Source organism: Carcharhinus amblyrhynchos, chromosome 15 (genome assembly GCF_965287045.1).
Source record: "Carcharhinus amblyrhynchos chromosome 15, sCarAmb.v2.hapA, whole genome shotgun sequence".
NCBI lineage: Eukaryota > Metazoa > Chordata > Chondrichthyes > Carcharhiniformes > Carcharhinidae > Carcharhinus > Carcharhinus amblyrhynchos.
The window spans coordinates 16,305,643-16,326,304 of record NC_137338.1 but is presented as its reverse complement, the minus strand read 5'-3'; the positions used below and the strand labels follow the sequence as shown (position 1 = coordinate 16,326,304).

Genomic DNA, 20,662 nt, shown 5'->3' with positions numbered 1-20,662 from the left:
CTTTCATCCCAGCCTTCACCTGGACCCTATTTGCCGCAACGCCACCAACTATACCCATGCCCCCTACTCCCTCTATTATTGGGACATCCTCGGCCTCTTCCTTTACATTTACACTCTCCTTAACTTTAGACCTCGTAACATCACCTACCCTCGCACCCTCCCCCCCCCCCAATTAGTTTAAAGCCCTGTCTACAGTCCTCTTTACTCTATTCGCCAGCACTCTGGTCCCAGCACGGTTCAGACCAACCCCATCCCTCCCGAACAGGTCCCACCTACCCCAATACTGGTGCCAATGCCCCATAAATTCAAACCCATTCCTCCCACACCAATCCCTGAGCCACCCATTCACTTCCTTAATCCTGTCAACCCTACGCCCATCTGCACACGGTTCAGGTTAAGATGCCCCAAACAAACGTACACAGTATTCTTGTAATTAAAAGAAGCCCCAGAACTCAATTACTACTCAAACTCTTTAGTTTGAGATATTAGGTGATGGATAACAAAAGGCCAACTAGGAGAATAGTGTTTTGGATAGCCTGCTGGTATATAAAATGCATAGAGGAAAATCACGCTCATACCAAAATGTTTATGCTGTGCGCCTCATCATCCCCCATACTGTCCTGCTCCCTTCCTAACACCATCACGGTAGACAGATTTTAGAACAAAGCAAGCTAGCTGTGGTAAGTATACCTGTTTGGAAAAGAACTCCATTGCATAGAATTAAATGCCTTTTGATATGACATTTTGCATAAATCATGGTAATGTGCCCCTTCTCAACCTTGGAGAAAAGAAAGCCAAATGAGTGCCCTGCTATTACACAAAGTGATACATTTGCAGATGCACCATTTTGCACTCAATATATCTGAATGCAATTTCACCATCTTTCTAGGTAGTCATGGTAATTTCTCCCCCATTTTCTTACTTTAGCTAAACATGGAGCTTGGGAATGAAGTCAAGGAGTCATAGCATCATTGTGGCAGAAGAGGAAGCTATGCAGCCCATCATGACTGCTCTAGAGTAAATCAAGTCAATCCCATTCAAATTCTAAAACAAGTTAATCACTCAATTTCCTAGACTTCCAGGGAGCAGAACTAAAATATCAAACTGCAACATAGGCAATTAATTGTTGGGAATCACCTACTCAGTCAGGGGGTTCTTTCAGACTGCCATTTGTCCCAGAGCATCTGTGCCCATTAGGAAGTTAGAAGTTCACAGCTCTTAATTCAACTGAGGCAACAATTGAGGCTGTTTTTGCATTACATGTGCCCCATCCTCAAGGCTGAAACATCATCATGATAGTTTTAGTGTGCAATATTTTGCCACAAACTGAAATGTTCCTGTTCTGGATAGTTTTAAAATGGAGGAAATTCAAAATAGTTTGAAATGTTTACTAATTCATGGAACATCCTGGAGACATGGACTTAATTTATAACAGGCATGAAGTGGAGGGCTCTGTAAAAACAAGTACAAGATAACTTTGGTTATGGTTTAACATTTGAAGAAACCACAGGCACGTGCACTTGAATTCACAATTTGCTGATCTGATTCAAGTGTTTAAAAAAAAACCTCAAAACCCAAGTTCAGAATGAAAACCCAAAGCCTGGGAGGGTCTATAGTCAATTTAATTTGTTTTGGTTAGACAAGGCAATTCTGTGGTTTAAATTATAGTTAAGCACTTGAATACTCAATTCATATCAAAACTGGTCCAACAAGTCAAGTATAGGCTAGCAACAGTACAACTGAAGTACTGAAGTGTACCAAATATCAAATTTCGCAATTCTATGACAACTTGGAATAAATACAAAAAAAGCACAGCTTCTTACACATTCCACTGGTAGGTTCAAGTGATTCTTTTCCCTGATAAATGGTTAATTGGTCACAATTTCGTGAGGTGTGGCCTCCTTGAAGGAAATGCAATGGGTCAAATTAAAAATGTTTCCAGATCAAGTTTGTGAACTAGCCCTCATGAGAATAAGTGCCTCTATCCTTTTGATTTGTGAAATAGCTTGGAATTTAAGCATTGTAGCCACTTTTTAAAATCAGGTAGATAAATTAGCCAAAAAATGTAGAAAAAAGTGTATAATGCAAAAGCATGATAAATAATAAGTGTGTGTGTGCGCACACATGCATCTCTCTTTAGGATGAGACAAACTGAAAATATTAGTGAACACCTTTGTGTATAAGATACGACAGTAGGATATTTAAGGGTCATTGGGAGCTAAATTATGAAGACCATGCTCAGAAGTTCTTGATAAAAAGGAAAATGAGAAGTCTAGAAAAACCTGGACCAAATTTGTAAAAATACATGGGCATAAACATTGATAAATTCTAAAAGATGATGAAGGTTAGATATTTCAGTCATCACTTTAACTGTGCCCATTACCTTGTGACTCAAAAAGCAGAACACTATTCAGGCATTTAGCAACTCAGCAATCCCCCCCATTGTCAAACAGTCTGAACAACTGACTGCAGACTGATTTTTCTATTAAATTTCATTAACAAAATGGAGCCATTTGGAAATCCCAAAAGTTACAGATTACACATCATGAGATAGTGAAAAAGCATATTTGAATTTGAATGGTCAAAGAAAAGATCCACTTTGTTCCCACATCATTTCCACAGTCAACAGGTAAAATCTTAGAACATGCTTTTTTGTCAGCTGTTTATGTTGGTGAAAGCAATTGAGATTAAATAATTTGAAATGTGACATTATGACATAGCCATTAAACACAGAAGCAAGCATTCTATTTGGACAAATGATGCTTCAGAAAATGGCAGTTTAAGGTTCAGTTTTGGAGTCTGTAGTCCATTTGTTCTGGTGCTTGTCACCACAGGATGGTGTTTCACATAATTTGTCGATGCATGCCATAGCCAGTCATGCCAGACTGGGAGGCACCCTTGTTACTTCCCATCTGTAAACCAATAACACTTTGCCCCTTTCGTAGTTGTTCTTCAGAAAATTCTCGCTTGTTACTCTGAGCTTTCCTATTAGTGGGGGAAGAAGTAGTGATTATTACTTCGTGTCACAGGGACAATCTTCCAGATTTAGATAATTATGGAACAGTCATTTCTTCAACAAGTTTTAATATTCTAATCCAATGTGAAATAATTTAATATTTTAAGAAAAACTAAACTGATTTCACTAATTTAAGCAAAATTGAGGGATGGCTAAAGCAGCTTAGATTTAAAAAGGGATGATAACAAAATGCTTACCGATAAAACCAACTGGGGTCTCCACGATAATATCCATCATCTTTAGTAACTGCTACACTACCCAAAGCTGTTAGAGTTCTTTGAACTGCAGCCAAATCCTTTCCTATATCAAAAGGAAGGGATTTTTATTCACTTTTCAGGCATTGAACTTCTGATGACTTGAAACCATAAACACAAGTGGCAGAGCTTCAGAACATACTTAAATGATCAGCAAAATGGCAATTTATCCAAGTCTAATTACTGCACTAATGTTGTAATTCTGCATTCTATCCATTTCTGGCAAATTTAGAGTAGCTTCCAAAAATCTTAATTCATGCACAATGGAATTCAAATTCTATGTGGCTGAGGGATATAAATTTAGCATGTTTGTAGTTCATTTTATAATGATGCAGACTGACCAAAATATTATTGAAACAATTTAAAGATCTAGCAAAAGGACACAAGTTGTGTACATTTTGAATATCTATGAGAGCTTCAAATAGTCATCTCATTTCTCAAACACCTGTGCACACATTCTCACTTTGGGCTGAAGAACTTCAAGTTTAAAAAAGTGAATAAAAGTTGATTATCTTTAAATTCATTTATGGGACATGAGTATTATTGGCTAGGCTAGCAATTATTGCCCGTCAGAAGTGGTGATGTTTTCTTGAACTACTGCCATCCTGGAGGTTTAGGTACACACAGTACTGTCAGGAAGGGAGTTCCAAGATTCTGACCCAATGATCATGAAAGAACTGCAATATACTTCAGAGACAGGATGGTGAGTGATTTGGAAGAAACCTCCAGGCATCTATTGTTCATGTCCTTTTGATTAGTAGGGAGTTTGGAAAGTGCTGCTTAAGGAACCTTGGTGAGTCCCTAGAGTGCATGTTGTAGATGATACACAGCTGCCACTGCTCAGTGGTGGAGGCATTGAATGTTTGTGGGAGTAGCAATCAAGCAGGCTGGATGGTGTTGAGTTGAGCTTAGAGTGTTGTTGGAGCTGCACTAATGCATCCAAATGGGGAGATGGACAGGTTCTAGGAGACAGGTGGTGAGTTATTCACCACAGGATTCCTAACCTTTGACCTGATTGGTGTCCATTTGAGTATTGACTAAAAATTGTTTTGACATAATTCTAGAACTAATGAAAAGCCATTAAGAAAAAAGGTGCCATCATCCCACTTAGTTATTTCCCCTTGAAGGGGAGTAGATATTCAAATATAGCTACCCAAATCAATTCTGATTTCTTCCCAAAGATGATAAATCCACTGCCATCAAGGTCAAAAACTAATGCTATTAAAAGTCAGGAGTGAAGTATTAGTGATTACCTTCCCACAAGTCCACAGTTTGGAAGATATCCATTGTTGCAACCCCATAAGCTTCAGTAGCATTTAGAAACTGAGAGATTTGTTCCATCTGTTTAAAGGCCATATTGGTTTCTCGGATTTTTTTAATTGGCTCCTGGTCTTTTGGATAAAGACTGTTTATAACTCTACAAAGTAGCTAAGGAGGAAAAAAAATCATTTCATTAAAAGTTCAGTTTGGATGTAAAATGTTATAGTATTTTCCATTGCTAACAAGTATACTATTAACATTTCCATGGATTAATCAGGATTGTATTTGGGAACAATTAGCTCAAGTAAAATTGAAACTTTGAGTAAATGTAACTGCATGAAATGCCCAAAGAAATGGAAAGTGACATCTACTGCATGCAAAACTGGTGTTTCTTAAATTTAAAAAATACACAGCTTTTACAGCAAAAATCAGCTAAAGCACACAGCACATAAAGGTGGAAATTGTAATAATCTGCCATGTATAGCTCAGTAGGTCTTAAGGTGTTCATAATCTTAGGTATGTAAGCATTACCTGTATACAACTAGGCACTTTTCCATGTTTGCTTCTACACACCTGACCCCTATGTGTGGGCCATGTGTCTTACATCACTACAGGCAATACTGTTGTCAGTGCCAGACCCTATTCTAAAGGCTCTTATTCCAAGTCTTTATGCAATGTATTTACAAGCTATCCCAGTTTACCTCTGGTATTTGTCATTTAGTACCCCCATTCTCAGGAGCTCAGAGGTCTTAAAAATCCTTCCAGATTGTGTTTTCACAACAGCTGGGAGCGGTAGGCTGTCACTGTTGTTTAAGCTTTTTTTTAAAGAAAATAGCCATTTTTGCCTTCTTTAGAATTGAAATAATCTGTCAATTCCCCTGTTGTAGAGACAAATGGTTTATCCTGTCCTTTACAGGGTGAGTGAATTCTGGGCTCCATAATCTTCTCTTTTTCTTTGTACAGCTAGTCAGGACAAACACTGGGATGAAAGATGGCTCTTCCTGTTATGAGGGCATGACTTGTTGATAAACTCACTTGTGTGGTCTTGTCAATGGATGGTTGCTACTCATTTGTGGCAATGGCTTGGTGTTTCAACATCTGCTCTGTAGTCTTGCTATTAATATATATTTTTAAATTGAAAGCTGATCAGGAACCAATCTGGTATTGGAGCGTGTTAACTTGTTCAGTTTAGTTCTATCATGACCTGAAGCAATGTATCCAAGGAATCCATTTCTCCAGAGTCCCCAGTTTTGATATTGACCTGAGCCTTGGACAAGTCAAAACTGATCTCAAAGAGTGGATTTCTGAACCATGGTTAAAATTGCACAGCTTTAAAAAGAGATTTAAAATACAAGATGGCGCTGCCCTGTACTTCCACACCAAGGGTTTTCCTCATGCTTGCTGATCTTTGTGGGGTCCTGCAGAAATTGTGTTTGCAGTAACTGTTCAATCATTTTAACAATGGCTGCCTGGATCAACAGGTTAGAATCTTCACAACTTTTTGGAAAAAATAGACAGAAAAGGAGATAAAGTTGTGTAGCTTTGTTAGTAAAAAGTACTTAGCAATACTGGCACAGGAGGAGATCACAACATGGAATTGGTTTGGATAGAAATAAATAGCAAGGGAAAGAGGACCCAGGTGGGATTAACTGATAGGTCTAAGTGAGGAAATATTGGGGTATTGTTTTTAAAAAGAAGTACAATAATAACCATGGGTGATGTATATAGACTGGATTAAATTGGTAAGGGTGGCCTCAAGGAAGAGTTCACAGATTGTATTAAAGATTGTTTCTCAGGGCAATAGGTTGTCAAACCAGCAGCAAGCAGGATATTTTGGATATAATATAGCAGAAGAGTGATCATAGCCCAACTGAATTTCAAATTCAGTTTGAGGGCAATAAACATAAACCCAACAAAAGAGTGTTCTGGTGTTAAACTAAGGTAATTACATTGTCAATCTGTCCTCATGTCTGAAAGATTAAAAAAGGTAGGACAATTGATGAACAGTGGCAGACATTTGAAATATTCCACTCTTTCCAACTAAAGTATATTCCAGAGAGCAAGGAGGGAGGATTGAGGTAGAGGGAAAATACATCTTTAACCTCCTTGCTCAGCTACAGCTAAGAAAAGCAAAGTAAGGCATACTACATTGCAAAGTTAAATGGCAGGCTGGAGGATTGGGAAATGTGACTAAAAGGGTAACTAAGAAAGTAACAAAGATAAATTCTGAAAGAAATCTAGCACAAAATATAAGTAGATAGCAAAAGGTTCAACAAGTATATAAAAAAGGAGTTGAATAAAGTCATTTGTTAGTCCATTGGATGACCAGGCCAATTATGGGGACAGCAAATCAATAGTGCCTCATCTACATGAGAGAGGACACTTAGAACCATCCCAATAGTAACAGGTAATGCAGAGGCTGTTGCAAAGGAGGAATTTAAAACATCTCTGGGGAAAAGTAGAGAGCAAAGTATTGGGACTAAAGGCAGACAAGTCCCCAGGGCCTGATGGCCTACATCCTAGGATCTTAAAAGAAGTGGCAGGAGAGATAACAGAAACATTGGTTATAATATTCCAAAATTGCCTGGATTCCAGTGGATTGGAAAAGGTTAATATAATGCCCCTGTTCAAATACAGAAAAGGCAGAAAATAGGACCTATAGACCAATTAGTTAATCTGTCATTGGAAAATTGTTTGGTCCATTATTTAGTAATAACAGGATGCTTGGAATTTGAGTCAGCATGGTTTTATAAAGAGTAAATCACGTTTGACTAATTTGCTGGAGTTCTTCAAAAATAAGAGGCAAAGTGGATAATGGGTATTCTGTAGAAATAGTGGGGGTGATTCTCCTGAAAAAAAATTCTAAGTGTTGATTTGCATAAAACTGCAGCTGATTTTTCTTCAGTGGGAGTTTCAAATGAATCTCCAATACACCGCAGAGTGCACTAGCATAAATCAGTCAGCAGGGCCTAGTCCTGTTGGAGGCACTGGCAGCATAGTGCTAAGTGGGCCCCATGCATGCATCGATCTGTCAGCACATGCAGTAGCCCCACACTGCTGGTCTCTCAATCACTTTGGGGCAGGGGTGGCTCTGTAGGAGGCTAGCAAGCTGAGACACTCAGTCCTGGGACTGCTAATCAGCTGCAAATCATTTTAAATTGCTTCCTACACAAGTTATACAGTTTGTGCAGATTTTTGGACATAGCATCTAGGAGGGAGCCCACTAACTGGCCTCCATGCAAATCTTCTGGCCCACTGTACTACTAAAACAGCACAGTGGGCTAAGAATCACCACTGTATTCAGGACTTCCTGAAAGCATTTGATAGAGGTGCCACATAAGTTATACACAAGGCAAGATCCCATGGGGTTTTGGGGGAAGGGGGTAAATAAATTAGTGAATAGAGGATTGGCTAAAATGGAATGGGTATAATTTTTTTTTTTAAATTGGTAGGCAAGCTGCAATTAGTGATGTGCCAGAGGGTTCAGTTCTTAAGCCCCAACTATTTACAATCTATATTAGTGACTAGAATGCAGAGATAGAATGTACTAAAGCCAAATTTTGCAGATGACACCAAAATAGGTGGGAAAACGAATTGTAATAAATTGATATGATAGGTTAGATAAGTGGGCCAGCATTTGGCAGATGGGAAGCTGTTGATACTGTATAGGGCATTAGAGACTGGAGTACTCTGCAGTTTGGCCCTCAAGGAAGGATCAAATGCATTAGAAGGAGCTCAGGGAAGTTTCACAAGATTAACACAAGTCCTTCATCCCTGGAGTCAGTGAATAGTTTATACTAGTTAGTTTAATTAGTTTATAATAGTATAAGATGATGAATGGGATGGATAGGATAGAGGTGGAGAGACTCTTCTGCTCAGAAAGGATAGTAGGACTAGGGGGCACAGCCTCAAGATAAGGGGGGCGCGGTTTAGAACGGAGTTGAGGAGGAACTTCTTCACTCAAAGGGTGGTGAATCTCTGGAATTCTCTGCCCGTTGAAGTGGTGGATACCTCGCTAAATATTTTTAAGACGTGGGTTGATGGGTTTTTGATAAGCAAGGGGATTAAGGGTTATGGGGAGAGGGCAGGAATGTGGAACTGAGCCACGACAGATCAGCCATGATCTTATTGAATGGTGGGGCAGGCTCGAAGGGCTAGTTGGCCTACTCCTGCTCCTATTTCTTATGTACTCACTAGAATTAAGAACAAGAGGAGATCTACTGGAGGTATACAAGATGTTAAGGGGATGGACAGAGCAGACAATTCCCTTTGCTGGGCATTCCAAAAAGGTGACTGTTTCATACCAAGGGGTGGCATATTTAAAACAGGAAAGGGTCACAAATCTGTGGTATTTGGTTACCCTAGAGTGCAGTGAAAGACATGCTGGTTAGGTGCATTGACCCAAGCACCTGACTATGACAACTAAGGGAGCTTCAGTGACTTCATTGCAGAGTTAATGTAAGCTTTACTTGTGACTAATAAATAAACTTTACAGTGGATGTAATGAGATAAGTTTAATATAGAGGGGAGAGGGTTATGGGAAGTGGGCATGAAGATGAAATGGAGATGAGCCATGATTGTATTGAATGGCACAGCAGGTTGAAGGGCTGAATTGCCTGCTCCTAATTCATATTGTAAATTGTTTTATTGGAACATTTATTTTGTTAGCCATAAGATTCTAATGGGCTTTGAACTTTCTTCTGAGCACATGTTTTAAATCCCAATTTTTTTGTCTACTTTGAAAACTTTTTTGGGTGTAACCAGATCCAACCATCAACCTGGGGGCCTGGCAAGCAGAAGGTGCACAACATCTGCCCTTTTACTTTCCATCTGAGCACCATCCCAGGCACCAAACACTTTCCAGATGAAAGCACAATTTGCACACATTTCAATTTAGTATATTTTATTCACTGCTCAATGTGCTTTCTTTAGTAATACCCCACATTCTCTGGGGATCTGATGCTGAGGAATACCACCACCTGCAAAGTTGCAAGTCACCCACCACCCGACTTGGAACTATATAGTCATATCACTAGAACTCACTCCCTTTAAAAGACTGTACATACAGGGCTAGTACAACCACTAAGTAGTTGCTGAGCGCAACAAAATACTGAATCAATATTTACTAAAATAAACAAACAGGCTTCAGACAGTGGGAATGAATAGTCCAGATACACTTCTCCATATAATTGACATACATATTGCAGTCTTTCCCAAAATTCCACATTAAATAATAGTCCATTTTTGTAATGGTTAAATACCATATTAACTGCAAATTGTGAATAAAATCTAGTAATTGTTACAGGTACAGTATTACATGTGCAATCATATTCTTTCCTTTGTTAAATAAATCTCATTAAAAGAATTTTGTTATAATGCACAAAATTGTGTGGGGGGTAGTTGGCAAGTTTGATGCTTTGCCTCGAGTGCCTAATACTTTTGCACCAGCCCATGTTCCACATCATATGGGCTGCAGCAGGTTCAAGGTTAGTCCCCACCAACTTCAAAATGGCCAGATGAGCAAAAGATGCTGGACCAGCTAGTAATGCTGTTACACAGATGAAAAAAATCCAGTACTGAAGGAGTGCCACATTGTGTTTGTTTTCTTTCAGATGAGAAGTCAAAACTAAACCCTAGTCAGTTTTACCTGATGTTAAAAATCCATGGGATTAAATTCAAAGAGCAGCTTAGTTCTCCCTGGGTATCCAGCCAACATACATCCCTCTCAAAAATCACAGGTTTGGTCATTATCACATTGCTATTTAGTGGAATGGTTTGCATTTCTGACCATTACAATGGCTTGTCTGTGAAGTGTTTAGGACATAAAAGGTGCCACAGAAGCTAAGCACTCACTAGTAATTCAATATTTGTACCTTTCATTATCCATTCAATTGAGGAGCCACCAAAACTACAGCTGCATTATTTAAAATCATACATTAGGTTTTTTTTAAAAAAAACATTATGGGATGTTGGTATTGCTGGCTGGCCAGCAATTATTGCTGGTCCTTAGTTGCCCAAGGACAGTTGAGAATCAACTACATTGCTGTGACTCCAGAGCCACAGGTAGGCCAAACCAGTTAAGTACAGCAGATTTCCTTCCCAAAAAAAGTACATTAGTGAACCAGATGGGTTTTTCCTGACAATGCTTTTATGGTCAATAGATTCTCAATATTTTTAATAAATTCAAATTCCACCATCTGCTGTGGCAGTGTTTGAACCCAAATCCCCAAAACATTAATTGAAGTTTCTGGACTAATAATCTAGCAATACCATTGGCCATTACCTCTTCAAGTTTAAAGCTGTCACCAAAAAGTAATTCCAGTTCTGATGAAGGTTCTACATGACCTACTGTACTGACTGGTTGAAGGAATATTTCCCAGCTTTTTGTTCTTGCTCAAGAATTAGAATGAGTAGAAGATAACAACATCTTGACCATGGTTACAAGGGCATCATATCCAAACTCAATTCAGTCTGTAACTAGCATCCAGGAAAATGGAAACATTGCATTTCCTCCTAGCTAACCCAAGGAACTGAGGCCAAAATATATTACTACCAGCAAACATCAAAGCAGACTAGGATTGAAAATTTCCACTTTTACGTAACCTGCATAGCAGATTTCAAATCTTCCAAGGCATCCCTTGAACTGCACAGCCATGCAGTTTACCCACAGCAAGGTCCTAGAAATCAAAACAACTAAATTTAAAGAAAGAGAAAGCCCAGTCTAGATTAAAAATGGTCCTCTGCTCAGAATCAGACTGCTACAACTGGTCACTCAAATTGGAAAAACCTGAAGGAGACATTAAAAACACATGCCTACTATTGCTGCTTGCTAAAGTGCTAATTTTCCCCCCCCACCCCCCCATGCTTCTTTGGATGCACTTCTACAGTTTTTCAAACTTCTGTTAGGTATTAGAATATTTCACATCCAATACAAGCCAACAGCAAATGTCAATCATCTGATTAGTGTAATTAATTAGCTCAGATTCCTGTAAGCAATTAGAATAAAAACCATTGGCCAAAATGGTAAAAGGTTTTTCAGTCTGTTAAAATTAAGATATTCCACAATATTTGTGAAACTAAAGCAATAGGCTTATTTCACTGTAGTTATAGCACTCACCGTCATAGACATGACAAAAAGAGGAGGAGATCACCCCAAGTGGAAGGATAGGCACTCAAGTATGGTAATTAGGCACAATTCCCTGATAATGGAGGTCCTCATTTTAACCAAATCATATATTCAACATTTTCTACAAACTTATTCTTGACCACTTCCTCAGGATTTGGTTAATTAGGAATAATGAGTTAAAATATACTTACTGCACCATTCATCAACCATTTCTGAAAGTGGGCTTTTCCAGGATCTGGACGATTTACATTTCCACCACACTGCACAACAATCCAATCCACTAATCGTTCTTCCAATTCAGAATCATATTTCTGCTCAATTTTTTGTTCAACTTCTCTACTCAAGCCATAGCTTGGTCCTCTATTGGCCATTTCTGAAGCCTAGAAATGCAAACATTTAACAAATTTAGTATGAAACTGCTCACACCATTACCTGCATCATCTATATGTAGATGTATGGTGTTGAATATAAATGGCAGCACCACAGTAACCTGGAAATTTAAATCCCCTTCTGACCCACATTATAGCTCAGTCAGGTCACTGCAATCAAGCTTCTAGATACTGATCAAAAGCAGAAACCAAGGTCAGTGTAAAATTTAAGTTATTGAGCCTTTCTACCATATTAATTTAGTGCTAATGCTTATACCTACTACAGCAATCATCCTGTGTTAAAAACTCCTTCATACAAATGAACCATTTCCATTACTTTGGAAATTTAGCCAGGTTAAAACAGAACAATTGCCCCATAAACATTAATCTACACACAGCATTCATCAATAGAGCACAATTCCAGGTCTTGCAGGCAGAATGAAACATCTGACCAGATCTCATTTCTTGAATTATATTATGAATGAGGAGCAGGCCATTCAGCCCTTGAGCCTGTTCTGTTACTTAAAAGGTCATGACATGTGATAGTAACCTCAAATCAGTATTATGTCTGTCCCTGATAACCCATCACCCCTTACCAAGAATCAACTAACATCTGCCTTAAAAATATTCAAAGACTTTTCACCATCTTTTCAAGAAGAGTTCTATGGACAAAAACCTAATCTCCATCTTAAATGGGCAACTCATTTTTAGATAGTGATCCTAGTTCTAGATTCTCCCACAAGAGAAAACATCTTCCCCATAAAGACCTCTCAGGATCTTGTTTCAATCAAGTCATCTCTTACATATTTAAACTCAAACGGATACAAACCTAGCCTGTATAACCTTTCCTCAAATCAACCCACCCATTCTAGGTATAGTCTGGTAAAGCCTGTCTACGCTATTTCCAACATGTCTACATTTTTCCTTAAAATATGGTGATCAGTACAAAAATGTGTTAGTGCCCTTTGCAAGGGAAGCCTAACCTTCCTATTTTTGTATTCAATTCTAAAGACTGTGCCTGTATACTCACCTTTTGTGATTCAGTTAATAGCATAAATATGCATAGCTAAAATGAAATAGTTGCAGCCTCAGTTTGCTTCTGACTCACTGCAAATCCACTGCAATAATGAGATTAATAGCATTGCACCAAAAACACTAGAGAAAAATAGACAAACAAGTCTGCAGATGGAAGTGCAAGTATTGGATAGTTGACTGCAGTGGGTAACTTTTTTTTAAAAAAAGTCTCTTTACACAGAATGTGGGTATTTCTGTCTAGTCCAGCATTTATTGCTGGGTTTCCCTAGAGGTGGTGGTGAACTGCAATTCATGTGGTTCAAGAATAGCCACAGTGCTGTAAGGGAAGAAGTTCCAGGATTTTGACCCAACGACAGTGAAGAAACAGTAATACATTCCAAGTCAGGACGGTGGGAGGTTTGGGAAGGAACTTGCAGGTGGTAGTGTTCATGTGGCGGCTGCTCCTTCTAGGTGGAAGAGGTTGTGGGTTTCAAAAAAAAAAGGTGCTGTAAAAGCAGCCTTGAACTGCTGCAGTGCATTTTGCAGATGGTACATACATACTCCCCCACTGACACACAGTAGCAGCAGTGAGTAAAAGTTGAAGGTGGAGGATGAGGTGACAAGAAACTTTTGTCCAGAACAGCATCAAGCTGCTTGTGTAGGTGGAGCTATGCTCACTCAGGCAAGTGGATAGTATTTTATCACTCTTGTCTTGTGCCATGTAGATGGATAGGCTTTGGGGAAATTACTCTCCACAAAATTCCTAGCTTTTGATTTTATAGTTATATAGCTGGTCCAGTTTAGTCTCTAATCAATGGTGACCCCAAAAATGTTGATAAGTGGGGGAATGGTAATGTCATTGAATGTTATGATTCAGCAGATGGTAACTGCCTTGCAAACCAAATCCCAAAGAAAAATTTGGCCTACTTATCACTACTTTGTATCACAAAAGACATGCTTACTGAATTCAGGAGCCATAAATTCCAGTAATGCTTTCAGGATTTTCAAGAAAAGCAAATTAAGTGCACAAGATAATATTTACATAGTTAAAATTAGTTTTACAGAACAATCTCCCAAAAAGATTTCCTACTTGGTTAGACTAAGTAAACACCAAAAAGCAACAACTCCTAATGTTTAGTTGTAACAATTTCAGTATTGCCACAAGGCAAATCTACTGTTGCTGTGGGAAAGGTACATTACAGGATTTCTCACCATCTCCCATTGTGTTTTGGAAGTTCATGAAACCTTAAAATGAAACCCTGCTTTCTGGAAAAAAGACTTTTCTTTGCTGTAATGCTGCTTTACTCTGCCACTTTAGTTTGATTCTATTGCCCTTAACTTCCCAGTATAAAAATCTTCCATATTCACCCAACACTTTAAATTAAGCTTATAAAATTTGAAAGCTGTAATATTTACAGTCCTTTGACATAACTAAGGAAACCGCAATTCCTTCCTTACCTTGTAATTCAAATTTCTCCCTTGTTTATTGAAGTGCATGCTATTAACACCTTGATGTCCTAAAGCTTGCAACCAGTTTTGTTTAAGTACAGTTTTACACAAACATACATGATACCCACAAGCCTGCTTAATAACAAACCCCCAAATATTTAACACCAAGTTTCATCAGAACATCAAAGTAGAAGGTTGGATTCTCTTATTGAAGATGGTTGTTTCACCACAAACAGCCCAAACTTTTTTGTTGTCCAGGTCTTTCTGGACAAGGGCATGGACTGTTTCAGTCTGAGACAGCGAGTGGTGAACGTGATGGGAATATTCACCAATGACTGCAGTGAACAACCCCACTTCTGACATCATGATGCAAGGAAGGTCACTGAAGCAGCTAGCTGTTTGGGCAGAAGATGCAATACTGAGGCACTGCTGCAGTGATGTCATGGAACAAAGGCAGATTGACCTCCAACATCTATCTTCCTTTCTACCTATGCATGACACCAGTTTTGGTAGAACTCCTTAATGTCACACCTAGTCAAATGCTGCCTACTTGTAAGATGCAGGCATTCTCACCTGCCCTTGAGTTCAGCTCATGTCCACATTTGGATCCAAAGCCATATTGAGGTCAGGAGCCAAATGGCTCTGGCACAACCTAAACTGAGCAATGAACAGGTGATTACTAAATACCACTTGATAGCATTATTGGCTATCCCATCCATCATATTATGGATGATCCAAATGTAGACTGATAAGTAACTAGACAAGGCAGTTAGTTAGCCAGGCTGGATTTAATCCTGCTTTTTGTGGACAAGACATACCAGCACAAGTCTGCACATTACCAGGTAGATACTAGCGTTGAAGCTGCACTGGAACAGCTTGGAGAGAGACACTGCTAATTTGAGCACAAACCTTCAGTACTACTGTTGGAAAGCAGTCAGTGCCCATTGCTTTTGTCACATGCAGTGCCTTCAGCTATTTCTTGATATCACATGGAGTGAACTGAAATGGTTGAAGGCTGGCATCTGATGCTGAGGACCTCAGGAAGCAATTGAGATGGATCAGCCACCCAGCACTTCTGGTTGAAGATGGCTGCAAATGCTTCAGCCTCATTGTGCTGGGTGCCCAATCACTAAAGGATGAGGATATTTGTAGAGCGAATTCCTCCAGTTGTTTAATTGTCCAATACCAGTCACAATTGATGTGTCAGGACTGCTAAGTTTAGATGACCTGTTTTTGTTGGTGTGGTGGTGGTAGTAAAAACACTTAGCTCTGTCTTTTGCATGCTGCATTCACCAGTTTGCTCACAGGTAGTCCTGTGTTTATAGCTTCACATAACTGAACAGCTCAATCACCAATGAAGAAAGATTTCTGACAAAAGGCCATGAACCTGAAACATCTTCCTCCACAGAAGATGCTATGCACATGTCTAACCTTATTTTCTGTTTTATTTAAAAAGAGGTGCTGGATATGCAGCAACCAAAGAACTGACTACATAGAGACAGGAGGCTTCATCAGTGCAGCAAGATTAAGCTGAGAGGTGCAGAGTCACAGCAGAGAAACAGGCCCTTCAGTCCAAGTGGCTCATGCTGACCATGGTGCCCTCCCAGATAGTCTCAGCTGCCAGTGTTTGGCCCATATCCCTCAAATCCTTTCCCATCTATGGGCTTCTCTAATGCTTTTTAGATGTTGCTATTGTACCTGCCTCAACCACTTTCTCTGACAGCTCATTCCATACACACCACTCTTGCATAAAGAAGCTACCCCTCAAGTCCCTTTCACTTTAAGCCTATGTCCTCTAGTTTTCAATTCCCCTTTCCTAGGGAAAGACTATGTTCATTTTATCTATGCCCCTCATTTTCCTAGCCTGGTTAACTTTTGCTTATAAAATTCAGGCAGCCCATTAGCCCTGGCAGTGTCCTCACAAATCTTCTTTGCACTCTTTCCAGTATCTTACCTGTAAAAAAGGAGGGTGACCAAAACTGTTTCCAAGTGCTGTCTCAATGACTTATACAACTGCAACAATGTCCCAACTCATACTCAATGCCCTGACTGAAGTCAGGGTGCCAGACACTCTTCACCACCCCATCTGAGATACTTTTAACAAACTATATAGCTATACTTCTAGGTTCCTCAATACCCCCAGGGCCCAAACATTCATTGTACAAGTTCTACCCTAGTTTGGCTTTCCAAAATGCAACACCTCACATTTAAGTGTATTGAAATCCATTTGCCAATCCTTGGCCCACTTCCCTAGTTAATGATTGCCTGCTCCAAAACAGGGAAGATCTAAAACAAAAAAACACCCAGAATATCCAAGGCTGCAAAGTAAATGGAAAAAACATTTTAAAAAAGGAGAATCATTACTGAGCCTAAAGATTTATTGAAATTGAGAATAGAAAGTGGCAGGCTACAGCAAAATTAATATAGATGCATACCATACTAAATACAGACCAAACCATTAGAGACTAGACACTTCCGAAATGAGACAACAAATTAATGGCAAACTAACCCAAGGTTTTTCTTTCGTCGAATGTGAGATATCATCAGCTGTTTGGATTTAAATCAAGAATTACTTTCTCCCTCCAAACAGCAGCAGAAATTTGGAACATGTTCCCAAAAGGACGCCAGATCAATAAAATTTCAGATTTAACTGAGCAGATGGATGTTCGGCATGGGTACCGAGAGATTTGGAGCAAAGAAAAACACCAAGTAAATGGGGTTGAAGGATAGATCAACTGTGATCTAATGATGGAAAAGGCTCAAGGGGCAAAATGAAACATTGGCCTATTTACATTCCTATTTCAACCTTTAACAATGACTACAGGAGGGTGAAAATCAGCTACTGTAGGACTGAGGCAATTCTCAAAATGCAATTATCAGTTTAGCTTCAATTGCTGCAAGTTATTTTCCAAAACCCAATACAAATCACAAGTAAGTTAGTTAATGGTTGTCTTTGTGGAATTTTATCTAGCCTTGTATTATAAAGTTACTGGATTCCAAATCTGTTTTGTCATCATCACACTATCTCAATTATTCAAAAGCCAAAAACAACTGAGTCAGTGATTCACCAAGAGAAACTGAATTGTAATAATTAGGCCATGCCTTGTGGACAAGGGATTTGATGGCTAGATCAATACGTTCACTGGTTGAATTGAACAAGCTGCTAAATATTCAATATCGATTCACTATTGAACAGAATACAATTACTCATTTTGGGATTTGCAAGCAAAAAGATAATTCGATGCACTTAATGAGATCTGGCTGACTGCTGCAAAACTGCCAGTTAATAAATTGTAGTCTAGGTCTTCAAATAAAGACTTTAAAATTTTCATTTTAAAGACAACTGTGTTAGTGCAAGTATTGTTACTTCTTCATTTCTAATTTTGTACTGATTTAAAATATTCTTATATTGAAAGAAAAGCAGTAATTCAGCACCAGGTTTCAAATAACCCAACAGAAATAGGCTATTCACCCCCATGAACTTATTCTGCAGTTTAAAGTGGATGGTGATCTGTTCTTTAATCTATGGACCTTCAATTTTAAATGGCCAAGCACAGCCCCTTTGAGAGAGAGCAAGTTCCAGATGTCCACCAACCATTGTTTGTAATCAAATCATTTGGTCTCAGACAGGCATTCTATTTTTACCCCTCAGTTTTTGAACTGATATGCATTCAAAGTGTGTTTCAGATTCAATCATTTGCATTTTTTTTAATAAAAAAACTAAAATTTGTGGTGCCCTTCCCTATTAAGCATGCAAATATACTAAATAGTTAAAGTTTATGGGTGACAGAACTTGTGTTTAAAACTGATTTTCCTTTCACTTCAATCCTCTCAAAAAGAACAAGGATACTGAATACACAGGCAAGTTAAATTTGAACACAGGCTCAATACAAGGCCAGTTATGCAAGAACATAAATAAATGGGTCAGATATTGGAACATTTTATTGGTTGTGTTCAATGCTTTGCTTTTAGGCCATTTACACCATTATCACCTAATGATTCACCTGATCATGCCAGTTGCTCCATTTTAATTTTAGTCTATTACAATGCAACCAAGTTTGTGCAATTGGAATTTTCAACCAGTAGAAAACCACTTAAGCACTTCACAGCCAAAACAGCAAAGAGCCCCCAGTCTCTTCACGTATTGCCATCTGCTCTCCTGCCATTATCAAAGTCTGCTTCTAGCCATTGACAAAGTACCACCAATATTTATATATTACAGGGTAAGGGAAGAAAATAATTTACACAAAGACTAATATTATATTTCTTCCAATTACAACCTTTAAATTTTTTGAAAAAAATTAATGTTACAAGTATACTTTCTAATAACAGTAGCATTTCACTGAAAACTGAATAAGCCTACAGTTTTTGGATTTGTGTAACTTTAAGTTAGAGAATAAAAACTCCAGAAATTTGTCAGCATCATTAGAATTAAACATTAGGTACAACATCTTTTAAAAAAAAGTCAGTAAAGAAAGGATAGACGACCTGACCTTCTCAAATAATTAACTGAACGATGCTGAAGATAGCTGAATATGAACGTTCTGGTACAGCATCTCTACAGGACTGCTCTTATAACTAATACTGCCCACAATTACAACCGCATTGCTAATGAGTCATTAGCTTGCCTTGGGCTATTGTATTTAAAAGCATTCCCACCCCCAGTGATTTTTTCCCCCCCCCCTCAATCCAAGTGTGTTTTTATTACTCTTTCTCTATATTGTGCTTGCCGTTTATATAACTAACCTGAAATGAAGGCGTCCGCAGGGATGCTAACAGACAGACGGAGGTGAGATAGACACCTCCAGTTAGGTTGGAAGAAGAGTGAACTCCTCAGAACAGCTCAGAGAAGGATATTTGTGAAGGACAGGTTATGACTAACCACACCCAAGGGGCTCATTGATGGAGAGGGCGGGGGGTGGTTTGGTTGTTCAGTTTCAGGCTAACGATGTAATGCACACGGTTCCAGTTGCAGCACACAGCTGATGCAGCTCTTTTCCGCCTGTCTGTGTCTGACTCCACGGCTGGACATGATTGAAGTCATCATCAGCATGAGTTTAAAAAAAAATCGATAAAGGCAAAAAAAAGACGCATAAAGAAATCTGAATCAGATTTTATCGGCACCGTGGAGAATTATTTAAGATCGATAATTATTCATTCAGAAACACCATCAGGGAGTGGGATTTTTAATTACACTGTTTACAATTCGCAGTGAACCTAATTAGCATTTCAAATATTGCGCCTCGGGCCGTGAATTGTTTCTCAATGTGACCCTCATTAATCTAAATTGTCGATAAACTGAGATTCTTTCCATTTCAGATAAAGGTCGATTATAACAGGGGAATACTGAGAACACACTACGGGAAATGACTAGTTTAGGCCAGGCTGTAAAAAAAAACTGGCTCATACTGGAAAGGGGGAGTAGTGGTGGGTAGCTACACCACTACTATTAGTACATCTATCTGTTTGCTAGGTTTGGAAGCAGATCTGAGGATGTGTCAGAAGGAGATGTGCTTACAAGTGAGATAGTCTGGGAATCAGAGGGCAGATTTTTACTCGTAAGGTGGGGCTGGGATGGGTTTTTTTTATTTGCTTTAGTATTGTCACATATTAGCATATACTGAAAAGTATTGTTTCTTACATGTTACACAAACGAAACAGAATGTAATGTTACAGTCATATAGCTAGGGTGTAGAGAAAGGTCAATTTAATGCGAGGTAGGCCCATTTCAAAGGACTGATGGCAGCAGGGAAGAAGCTGTTATTGAGTTGGTTGGTACTTTTTGTGTCTCTTTCCCGACAGAAGAAGGTAAGTGGGGTCCTTAATTATGCTGACTGCTGATACAGTGGGAAGGGTAGACAGTCAATGAATGGGCGGCTGGTTTGTGTGATGGATTGGGCTACATTCATGACCTTTTGTACTGTCTTGGACAGAGCAGGAGCTAAATGAAGTACCAACCGTGCAGAGGGACCTCGGGGTCCTTGTGCATGAGTCGCAAAAACCCAGCTTGCAGGTGCAGCAGGTGGTCAGGAAGGCAAATGGGATGCTGGCCTTCATAGCGAGGGGGATTGAATATAAAAGTAGGGAGGTCTTGCTGCAGCTGTATAGGGCATTGGTGAGGCCGCAGCTGGAGTACTGTGTGCAGTTTTGGGTGCCGCACCTGCGCAAAGATATT

General features: G+C 39.1%; 1 protein-coding gene across 2 annotated transcripts; it reads right to left on the bottom strand.

Moving 5' to 3' along the window:
- Positions 1-399: 399 nt before the first annotated feature.
- Positions 400-19,447, bottom strand: LOC145353101 (transgelin-3-like). 2 transcript variants are annotated; one of them, XM_080203464.1, is made up of 5 exons: positions 19,234-19,447; positions 11,848-12,036; positions 4,524-4,698; positions 3,214-3,316; positions 400-2,985 (listed from the first exon to the last, which is right to left on the bottom strand). In XM_080203464.1, exons 2-5 carry the CDS (start codon positions 12,025-12,027, stop codon positions 2,844-2,846), a joined length of 600 nt encoding a protein of 199 aa, XP_080059590.1. In that variant the 5' UTR covers positions 12,028-12,036; positions 19,234-19,447; the 3' UTR covers positions 400-2,843. The 2 variants fall into 2 exon arrangements, with proteins under 2 accessions (XP_080059590.1, XP_080059591.1); XM_080203465.1 differs by lacking the exon at positions 19,234-19,447 and adding an exon at positions 18,981-19,075.
- Between the last annotated feature and the right edge of the window lie 1,215 nt (positions 19,448-20,662).